General features: G+C 36.1%; 2 protein-coding genes across 2 annotated transcripts in view; one reads left to right on the top strand and one right to left on the bottom strand.

Moving 5' to 3' along the window:
* Positions 1-2,481, top strand: part of LOC106103479 (abl interactor 2) — a 4,755-nt gene extending 2,274 nt beyond the window's left edge. The window contains exons 7-8 of the mRNA XM_013283260.1: positions 436-532; positions 1,304-2,481. Of these exons, the coding sequence (XP_013138714.1) occupies positions 436-532; positions 1,304-1,467 (261 nt within the window). The 3' untranslated portion in view covers positions 1,468-2,481. The remainder of the gene's footprint in view (positions 1-435; positions 533-1,303) is intronic.
* A 140-nt stretch (positions 2,482-2,621) lies between these two features.
* On the bottom strand, positions 2,622-11,334 carry LOC106103621 (cell division cycle and apoptosis regulator protein 1-like). Its single transcript, XM_013283405.1, has 15 exons — positions 10,533-11,334; positions 10,241-10,386; positions 9,853-10,078; positions 9,282-9,571; positions 8,668-8,923; positions 8,214-8,373; positions 7,791-8,110; positions 7,538-7,708; positions 7,114-7,350; positions 6,353-6,588; positions 5,847-5,952; positions 5,369-5,486; positions 4,742-4,977; positions 3,874-3,992; positions 2,622-3,481 (listed from the first exon to the last, which is right to left on the bottom strand). Exons 1-15 carry the CDS (start codon positions 11,181-11,183, stop codon positions 3,310-3,312), a joined length of 3,444 nt encoding a protein of 1,147 aa, XP_013138859.1. The 5' UTR covers positions 11,184-11,334; the 3' UTR covers positions 2,622-3,309.
* Between the last annotated feature and the right edge of the window lie 322 nt (positions 11,335-11,656).

Genomic DNA, 11,656 nt, shown 5'->3' with positions numbered 1-11,656 from the left:
CACGCGCACGTATGTACATACATAAATACATTCAAACACACACACTAGTGCTATTATGGGGGTTACTGACTACCATAAAAACTATGCGAAACAATAGGGTTTTGAGTGTCTGTACAAAAAATGTCGGTCAGTGGTGCGAGGTTATTATTATTTCGTCGTGTGCATAACTGAATGCTATCTAGTTTTGTTTAGGAAAGATGGGAATAGTCTTAGAAGAAAGAACATTTTTTTTTGTAAATGGAACACTGCAGAGTCTTGACTGTACGCTGTCCAACCATGTATGTGTAATTTAATGTTATCTTATATAAATAAAGTTATTTGTAAGAGTTTCTCCTGTAAGAAATACAGTACTTCTGGACACTTCCAGACTACTCCACTATTCCACTGGATACCGCTGATTTCCATGACTGTACATAAATATTGTTTATATTCCAGGGTAAGATGGGAGGACCGTACTCCAGCGCTGTGCCTGCCATCGTACCTGACGAGGAGGACCTTCCGGGCTGGGTGCCCAAGAACTACATTGAGAAAGGTTAGTAGTAAGCTAAATTTTTAGTATGCATACTTGTAAAACTGATTTGAACATAAAACAATTAAAAATTAATTCATGTTATTTTAGAAGTACCGAAGATTTAAGGTAGAGCAATACAAATTTATTAAACCCCAATATTTTCCTACTAAAATTGGGTAATGTTTTGATATGTTTTATCTTTATTGTATATCAACCTAGTTCGGTTTTTGGTGGTTAATTTTTCAGAACAATTCTTTAAAAAACAATGCTTAGGGAGGAAACGATTATATTAGGGGACCATTCATTGAATATAAACATTGTCTTTATGATAAAATTATGTGTTAAAGATTGTTAAGTAATATTGTCATTGGTGTGAATGTGTTGGTACATCTTTTTTCCTTGTGTCTTGTGCCTTTTGTGTATTTGACTCCTTAATAAATAAAAACTGAATAAACCCAAAGATATCTTGCCCGGTAGAAGCGCTGCCATCTATTAGTGAGTTGTTATTTCATTTTACTTATGTCCACCGGGTCTGGTATTGTTAATCTGCATAAGCGACGTCAGCCGTCGATCTAGTCCCTGATAACGGGGAGGCTAGTAAAGAAAGTGCATTATTTTTTTGTTTTAAACTGACAATGGGTTTCTACAGATTAGAGAAACCTTTTTGAATTAATTTTGTATTTATTTTATAATTTCCGTCTCTATTGGGTAGGTGCCACCAATATCCGATCCATTAATCTCAAAGTTTGCCAGTTTTAAATGAATAATGCATAATGATATATTGTACGTCAGTGGTAGCGATCTACGACTACTACGCGGACAAGGAGGACGAGCTGTCGTTCCAGGAGAGCGCCGTGATCTACGTGCTGAAGAAGAATGACGACGGCTGGTGGGAGGGCGTCATGGACGGCGTCACCGGACTCTTCCCCGGCAACTACGTGGAGCCCTGCGTGTAACAGCGCGCCAGCACTGGACTGGATTAGTGTATGCTAACGCCAATTCATACAATCCATGATAGCCTGCGTTACAACTGAACTGGCCTGTGTGAACCAGGTGTTATAGCTTTCCAGTCGTAACACTAGTATAGAAAGTTGTCAACCCTGAAATATCTAATGTAATGTGGAGAAAAAAAAGTATACCACGAACTTGATGTATTTGCATTGTTGATAAAGAAAAATCGAATTATAAAATTTTTGTTTGTGTTTAAAAATTTTCCAAATAATTCCAGTCAGTGCTACAGTCTTGCCTGGGTCGTAAATACATAAAAATTGTATGTGAAAGTAATAAATGACAGTTAGTATTATGTAATATGTAAGGGTAGTATTTTATTATTATTCATATGAAATAGAACCCCGAGTAGATAAGGTTATTATAACTTACAATAAAACTAGTTATTAGTATGGAATCATTCGAAAACAATGCACTATTTTTAGGAATACTTAGGAATATTTGAATGTTAAATGGTAATTATAAGTTCTTAAGGTATATAAAAATTGCTTGCAGAAATGTTAAGCTTAAGCACTGTTTTATTAAAAAAAAATTATCTGATTTTTTCTTTTTAGAATTAAGTGAAATTACTTACTTTAGGATATCAATGTAAGTAAGAAATTGCGTATTACTCTAAACTTTTTTTTTATTATTTTACTGAAATTATACAAACATACTATTTATGTTCTTATGTAGTAGAGTAACATTACCACATGGTATGTAGGTCAAAGAAGGTACAAAAAGAACCCAAAACAGAAAGTTCTATATGTCATTCATTTCTTTTATAACATCATTCAACTTGGAGGTGTCCAATTTCTATTATACACTAATTTATTTTATAGTATATTGTTTAATATTGAAGACATCTATAGATGATAGAAGTTTAAAAATATTTAGTTATACAGCAGTTATCTGCAAAATAGTGTAGTATTAATTAATTCTTATAAGTTGGCAATTTATATTCTGAGTAAATAGTTATATTACATGTTTCTTTTATTTGTACCCAACTAAGTCACAGCAATGGGGAGTAAAACTACATTTTGCTTACAGAGTAAAGAGTTGATAAAAGGAATAAAGGATAGTTCATTCAGGACTCTACACTAATTTAAATAAAACAGTATGATTTTATGAAGTTTTTTTTATTGGGAAATTAAATCAAACAAAGTCTTGCTTAAATCACATACAACCGCTTAAAATAAAATTATATATCGTAATGTTATCACATACACGCTTATATACAGAACACAGCAGACTCCTTATAAACTGAAGTGGTCAATTTCCTCTGCCCTTCCAATTCTATTCTGTCGGTTAGGTCTTAAGTTATTAATTGCATGTCCACTGGCTGAGACGCTCAGATAGCTTAAAAATGACGACACTGTCAGATAATGGAACAAAATCCGATATTTCCATCACATATTTTACATGATGGATTGTTATCAGACAGTTTACAATTTGGTGGGACAGAACTTAGGGTCTAAAATATATATTTAGATACATGTTTTGACTAACGATATATTGCATTAATGCGTATAATGAAAGAACAATGTTTTCATAAAAATCTACTCGGCAGTGAAAACCTACGCTAATAAGTTGTTTAGACAGTAGATTTACCTCATTTTCGAAATCCACGTAATTTTAAGATATTAGACATTAAGAACATATGAACCGAATTGGACAATTTTCTATCTATATTTACAATATAATAATTAAAAATACTCAGGTATATTAAACTTAAGTACCTAACTAAAACTAATGACAAATCTCAATTATTTTGTAATTCTAATGTTTTAATTAATTATTGCGACTTAACTTTATTCTCTGTCATCGATATCCATGTACACTGATGTTATTTCAGTTTCCTTGTCTTTGTCAACACTTTCTTGCACCTTGTCATCAACTTTGACATCACTTTTGTCTGTAGATTTTACATCTTTTTCCTTTTCAACTTCAGACTTTTTTTCAGCCTTTGTTTCCTTTTCTTCCCTGTAAAAAGTATTTTTTTAAACATGCAGAACAAGTAGGAATCTTAGGTCTATCTGTTGCCTACAAATTCCACCATATAACGGTGTAAACACCGCACAATGGATGTTTTTGCGGTGTTTACACCGTACAATATAGAATTTAAAAAATCTTAAGGCAATGTTAAGTGTGTTGTAATTAATTAAGAAAAATAATGATTAAATCCTGTAGTTTTTGAGTTTATTAGTTACATTGTGATGCAAACTGCATATATCGGAGAGGAAATTCAAAGATATGTTTGAAATTGGCCAACAGTGGGTCAGCATGTTTGACTAAGACCTAGTCACCCCAACTTAGGGTAGACTCCGACCCCTTCAGTGGGGAACAATTCATGTAATATTTATAATAAGACTTACTTAGAAGGTCCGTTGATGATTTCGACAACATCATCGTCATCATCATACTTAATGTTGACAACCGCCTCCACTTTGTTTTGAATACTTTTTAATGTTGAGTGGAATATCTTTGAACTTGCCTGTCACAAAACATATAAATGTTATCTAAATAAAACATTAGTGTAAAAATTATATAATACATATCATATAAATATCGATTACAAAAGTAATATAAGCAAGTTATTTAATAAGTTGTCAATTAGAGGTGTTCAAATATGTTGGCAGCTCGGAAACATGAATTAGGTGTACTGAAACACAGGTGCGGGGAGAGCATTGCACAAGTAGATCACCTTGAGTGCTCAAGATATTTTAAAAGTCCTTTATACTATAGTTCTGATTGTTACGATCATGTGTTTAAATTATTATATTATCATTTATGTTTACAATATGACTCTTTAGGGAAAAGTTAAACAGTTGTGACCATTGTGACCATCAAAAATCCACAGGGGATTTTTGATCATGTGGACGAGTGTTCGAATCCTACCATTGGATTATTAAACCATATCTGCTCTGTCCCCACGCGGGGACAGATGAGAATAAAAAGTTTCGTCCGTCCTTCATTTTAAGGGATGGTCAGAACTTATTTTATTATTTAACAGTTCCATCTGTTACCTTATTGGTGATTGTGGGACTAAAAGGTGGGACAGATGAAACTTTATTCTCATCTGTCTCCACGTGGTGACGCTCTGGAATAATCCTTTACATCTGTGTCAAATTTCACAGAGATTCATTCGACCAGTTTGGGTTCTAATATCAAAAGTTTTGCATTTATAATTTGCAAAAGATTTTAAGAATAGTGGTAACGATTTGTATCAAAATAGCGACGTACAGTGAGGGAGGTGAGGCGGGCCTTGGCGGCGGCGAGCTGCGCGGCGAGGTCGGCGAGCTGCGACTGCGCGCCGCGCTCCGCCTGCTGCGTGGAGGCGGCGGCGGCGCGCGCAGCCCGCAGCGCCGCGCGCGCCGCCGCCAGCGCGCCCTCCAGCCGCGCGCGCTCGCCCGCCGCGCGCGCCGCCCCCGCGGACATCGCGCGCACGTCCACCACGCGCGACTTGTACACCACGATACCTGCGCATCCGAATACAGATTATTGCATTATACTAGGTGAACATTTTCAATTGAAATTCACAATCTGTTTATCCAAGGGGATAGTTTTTTTTATTTTGAAAGTGAGACCAAATATCAGCTATTCCGCATCAAACAAAAAAATAATCATGTAAATTTTAATTTATATTTTTATTAATTTGATTCATCATAAAGAGTTATCGTTGTACATTAATAAAAAAGCAACAAATTGAAAACCTCCTTTTAGAAAGTTGGTTAAAAACAACAATGCATTAAAATATATGACAGCATATTTTTGGAAACCAAAATCATCCAAATTGTCATTTATTTTCATAGCCACAGATAATCTTTTGCTTTTCAATTTATTCGTTTTTTTGGATTTTTTTTTATTTACCTGTATCACTAACATCTGCGGTAACAGACTTCTCTTTGCCTTCTTGATCAACTGCTTTACCAAACACAGGCAGTAGCTCGCGATTGCCCGCAGCAATAGTTGCTTCTAGTTCTGCAATCTGCAAACAAACACACGAAATATAGACGTGATTCCAAAGAAAAGTTCAGTAACATCATAATTTCATTTAGTTTATGCTAGCGACATCGTCCGCGTGAAAAGCTATTCTTCCAGACTATCCTCCACATCTACGTCAAATTTCAAGATCCGAAGAAAATTTTAAGTTTAGATTTCTAACTCTAACAAACATCTACTCATCCATCTAAATTAATTTATTTAAATAAAGTCAATTCCCCGGGGATGAGTGAAATCTCAGTGAAGAAGGTACCGGTGCATTCCATTGGTGATCCCGAGACACTTAAATTGCAACTGAGGGCAAACGAGGAGTAGGATTCCCCCATACCAAAAAAAGGTTACTAACATGTGTGGGCACGTCGCAGGCGGCAGCCGGCGTGTCCAGCGGCAAGTCCTGCATCGCGTCTCCAGCTCCGCCTGAAGCCAGGTCTTTGATAGCTTGTATTAGTACCCTAAAGACACATTACAAAACAAATCAATAAAAAAACTTCGAAACAGATTGTTGTTTGCCTTTTGAGTATTATTATTTATTGTTATTCTATGCAGAAATATGAAAATACTAGTTTCCCTGTAGCTTCCTCGCCATGGAAATTTGTTATTTAAATTATAAACCTTACTTTATTGTTTTTTTGTAATTCTTAATTGTTTGGTTTTTTTCAATTTATTCACTTCCTAAATGAAAAAGCGTGAAAATATATTGCCTATAGACTGCCATAAGTGTAGGGCTTATTATTAAAAAAGTATTATCCAAAAAGATGCTGTGATTGCTGACTTCCTACATTACAGAGAAGTGTGTTGTTTACACTTTATTACATTAGTATAGTGTCAACAGATTAACAAAAAAAGGCTTACTTGTAGCTAAATGTATCTTTTATGCAGACTTTCTCTAATATAGCTCGTATCTGTGACCTTGACAGTTGTAAGCCGAGGCTCATGAACAGATTCTGTAGATCCTTCTTAGAGATGTTTCCACAGCGAGATGTGTCAAAGTAGACCAGGGACAGCAGCAGGTAGGGGTCCGGAGGCAAGTCCACTCCGCGACTCTTGCGCTTTGGTGAACTACTTCTTTCATCATCACTGTGAGAATCCTGAAATTAAAAAATAAGTAAATTAACTGCATCTACTTTTATTTATTCATGTAATATTTTATAGGAGAAGCTAGACAAAAACATAATGTATTTAATACATAGGTGTAAGTGAATAAATGTACAAGTGAACTTTGTTGTGTTTTGAACAAACAAGAAAATATATTCAAATATTCAACTTTTGTTAATAAACTAGCTTTTGCCCGTGACTTTATCCGTGCGGATTAATAAAAAACTTAGTAAGTAGTCTATGTGTTCTTCCGGACTGTTCTACATCAGTGACATTAAGATCTCTTGAGCCATTCCTTAGATACCTTCTAACAAACATCTATCCAGCTAATCTTATTATTATTTATTATCCTATTATTTATAATATTGGTAATATGTGTTTATATTATTTTTATATTCTATTTCTAAGTGAAATACATAATTAAAAACTAGACCATAAACAAGTGTAAATTAAAGCAAATGTTGATAATTTATATTAAAAATGTTATTGATTAACCAAAATGTTAAATTTAAACTTACTTTTCTTTCACGTCTCTTGGAATCTCTGCCTTTGTCATCTTTTCTATCCTTGTCATTGTTCTTGTCATCTTTTTTGTCTTCTGCTTTTTTCTCGTCTTTCTTCTCCGCTTTGTCATCAGTCTTTTCCTTGTCTTTTGCATCCTCAGTTTTTTCGGGTAAGGTGTAAAGAGTTTTGTATATGTAGAAACCGAAATCTCTCATAAGCATTTCATTGAACAGCTCCGCAAATACAAATAACTGAAAATGTTTAATGATTTAATTAAACAGAATGTAAGGGTTTTAATTTAGAAATAACATATTAGTTGAATTTAATTTTTAGCAAATATTATAAAAGTTTTAGACCAATTATTGTTTATTGACACTTGTAAAGTGTCTTTGGGTTAAATTTTATTGTCAATACAGAATCGAATTAAACAAAACTTACCTCAAAACTATGTTCCTTATTGTCTGTAATTCTGTAATCCAATAACAGAGATAGTGTAGCAACACTGCAAGTAAACTTGCCATTCTTAGCTGTGTTGGACGGGTGTACAATAATATGTGGGGTAGACGGCAACTCAAACCGCACCTTAACTGCTTGTTTCTCCTTCTCTAGCTAAAATGGTAATTATTGAAAACATTACTCACTGTTTTTATACTATTTATATGTGTTTTCTTAAACATCTGTTTGTCAATACCTTTTTCTTCTCTTCCTCCAATTCTTTCTCAGTTTTTGGTTCTTTGGGTTTTTCTTCCTTTTTTTCTGGAGCTTCAATTTCTTCAGGATTATCTTTAATCTTATTGTCTTCTTGTTGTGTTATTGGTGTGTTCTCCACTTGGGTCTCTGCTTTTGTGTCATTTTCTTCTTCCTGTTGTTCATTCTCACTTTGTTCTGCGTCTTCCTTTTTATTTTCTGCTTCGTCATCTTCCAGCTCCATAACATCCTCTTCATTACCATCTTTTTCTTTTTCAGTTTTAAGAAGTTTTGACAAACGAGACATCAATTGAGTTCTGAGACCTGTAGGAATAATTTGTTTGTGATCATTTCTATATCTTTTCTCGTTTATTATGTAGAAATATGTATTGTAGTCTTATATAATGCAGTAAATACAAAACTTTACCTGTGCTGCTAGCATTCCGAGCTTGTAGTTCCTGCTTCAGCTGTTCCACAGTTAGACTACGCAAGTTAATATTCGAATAGTGCGTTGGCTCTGGCTTCAGTTCATAGTCCTCATAGTTCTCATCAATTGTTATTGTGGTATCATCAAAGCTTGATGCATCCTAAAAACACGTCACTGTCAATCTAAATGGTAAAAAGAAGTTAAGTCTTAAGGCAATATGAGGGATGGTGTTTAAAATGATTTCGGAAAATTAACATAAAACTCAATTATCTATAAAAGGTTATTTCTAAAAATAAGATTAATGAGATGATTGCGAGTGGTGTGTAGATAATCGAGCGTGTCGATTTCCGGCCGACGCCGGTCCTACGGTAGTGTCGGCAACTGGCGCGGGTCCGTCTCCGTCCGTTAAGATGCGCGCAGCCGGATACAAAACCAAACAAAACTGAGAACAAACAATTTGTGATTTCTCCGCTGAATGTTCGCCGCTCTGCGCCGTCGCGTCGCCCTGGCGCTCCGGCTCCGGCTGCGGCTCGTCGCCATCGAGCCGACGTAACGTCGCGTCGCACGCGGCCTTATATCGTTCCTGAACCGACGTCCAGTCGCCACGCGACGGCTGCGCCGACCACACGTCCGGCAGGAACAACACCACACACTCGAGTCGGGACTTGCCGCCGCCCTCGCGCCAGTAGTAAAACTCCACCATTCGGTACCTGCGCGGGTAATTCAATTGTATTATGCATACTCACAATACGCGAACACTGACTCCTGACATAGACACGGCACATCCCGTACGAGAGTCAACAAACTGCTGTTGTTAGTACATCTCTGCAGCCGATTAGTTGCGCCATTCGCCATTCGCGATGTACGAACTCCGTACTCACAAAATGAATGTGTGCTGTACTATGATTCATTCAACAGATAGCTATGGTAAAACTACAAGTAATACCAATTCAACTCAAAGAACATAAAACAAATTACTTGTGGCATTTTATCCATAACTACCTCTTAAAATGATCTGCAAAAATCAGGACTCAGGGAACACCAGTAATTTAAGAAGATAACACTCACCATTGGGTACAGGAGGATAAATCTATGCCTGTAAGTGCCTTGCATGTACGTATGGCAGTTTTGACCAACACTCCAGGATCTGACTGAGGATTGTCACCATCTAATGAAGGGCTCCAAGGACCACCTATTGCAAAATTTTCACCTCCTTTCCCCTTCTGTCCTACAAGGAATTTGATCAATCGCGTCGGATGCAACGGTGATTTTGTCACCCGTTTATCTTTATCATCTCCCCTTGTTAGACCACATTTCTGATAAAGTGATTCCAAAGTTGGCATGCTGATCAACATTACCTAAAATAATAGTTCTAGTTAATTATAAATTATCAAATCCCAAGGACCCCTGGGATAGGCAGGAGCCTATTTCCACTCGGAGCCAAGGCTCTTATAATCACAATACAAGAAAGTTCATGAGGCTAAAATAACAACTGTGTAAGTCACTGGAAATAACAAATTTTATTAGGTTTCTTCATGCTAAAGAATTACCAAGATTTTTGATAATGTTCATCATGTTTAATCCATTGATGACGGCACTTACAAGAAAAAAACATTAATTCTGTAATAACTTTACTAACCTTGGCTGAAAATCTATAATCTGAATCAGGAGGTTCCAAAACAGTATCATTATGGTTTGGATTTTCCGCTTCTCTGCTCATAATGTGATATGAACATGGATTATTTAAAGAAAATGGTGCTTGAGGTGGGAATGTTTCTCCCCATCTTACATAAGCATTGAAGAAATCTGAAGGTATATATAGATTTGTATACCTTTGCGATAAACCTGGTACATCAGCTTTTTGACTGCAAAGGTAAGAGACAACTTGTTATAAGAATGAAATACTAAAACTGTTGAATTTTAATTATTACACCAAAGGTTAATAATCAAAATTCAACATTGGACTGCGTCCACTGGATGATTTCTAAATGAAAACTATAAGTTTATCTACAATAAACATAACTTACATATCAAGCGGCATTCGCGGAACTCGAACATACTTCACGGGTGATGGCTGATGGACAACTGGGCGTTTACGTGGTGGTGAATCTCTACGATTGCGGCTGTCACGTCGTTCGCGTGACCGTGAACGACTCCTTGTACGAGAACGTTTCTAAAATTACAAATAAACAAAATATGTTAGTACTAGTGTTGTGGCTAAATTTCTCTGTTCATAAATCACTAATAATTCGTTTTTTTCGATGTTATGTTTTAGATGTAAAAACTGAGTTTAACAGGGTAAATAAGTAGTACACCTACCCTGTCGTCTCTGCGAGACGGTCGGTCGTCACGTCGTGATGGCATAGGTTTTTTAGACGATGGTGGAGGCACAGCATTGTATGAACTAGATTTTGGAGGATTCGATTTCGGAGTATGATTAGACTTTGGCAAAACTTGCACACGGGTAGCGTTCCATTTGAAAGGCATATTGGAGTTATAAGTTGCTTCAACTAGCACCCGATCGTTAACTTTAGGTATAATTCCTTTTGCACAAACAGATGTTTGATAGAAAACATCATGATCAACAAAACCAAAGTCATTATGAGTCTTGGTGACCGTGCCCGTAAATACCCGCTGTTCAGTTCCCTGTTGTGGTTGATTACTTTGGGCGTTTTGATACAAACCCGCGTTCATACCACGTGGTGCTGGATACGCAACAACATTGCCCGGGTACATTTGACCTTGAGTCATTTGATTCATCTGCATTTGTCCTGCCATCGGCATTCCCATACCACTTTGAGCTTGCATCATGCCAGTATTAAATACTGTTTGTGTTTGTTGAAAAGGCATCATGCCTTGTTGTGTCATCATTGAGTTGGGATCCATTATTTGCGGGTTTAAGCCGGTAATGTTTGTATTCACATTTGATCTCGCCCAAGGCGGATTTTTCGCACCACTACTTGACTGCATTTTTAAGTATTAAGAAAATACTTTTCTTAAAGTTAACCAATATATTTAATATTCACAATTAACAGTTTATATATTTTTAAACACTTCAGATAACTACACTAACCACCAACTTTTGACAATTATCAATTTACAAAATGGCCGATTTGAGGAGCTTGGGTTGAACCAGAGACAATCGAATTCTCATTTCTTGGTTTCGTATGGCAATCGCATAAAGAGTAGGTTGCGAGTTTAAAGTTATTAAAAGACATGGAACGGAAATAGTAGAAGCTATCTTTTTTTTCCTCCAAGCACCAAATAGAAGCATTTTAGTTCATCCATAAAATACACTTTTTAATGAGATTTGTTGCAGGTTTATGCAGGCTTACATAAACATATATTTATGTTAAATATGTGTCCAATGACGAGACAATCTTCCTGCTGCCTCAAGTTCCTCAACAACAGTGATGTGCTACCGTATTGTAACAATATTAATG

This window comes from Papilio polytes, unplaced genomic scaffold (genome assembly GCF_000836215.1).
Source record: "Papilio polytes unplaced genomic scaffold, Ppol_1.0 DF823731.1, whole genome shotgun sequence".
Classification (NCBI taxonomy): Eukaryota; Metazoa; Arthropoda; class Insecta; order Lepidoptera; family Papilionidae; genus Papilio; species Papilio polytes.
The sequence above is the reverse complement of the archived record's forward strand: the minus strand, read 5'-3'. Positions and strand labels throughout refer to the sequence as shown.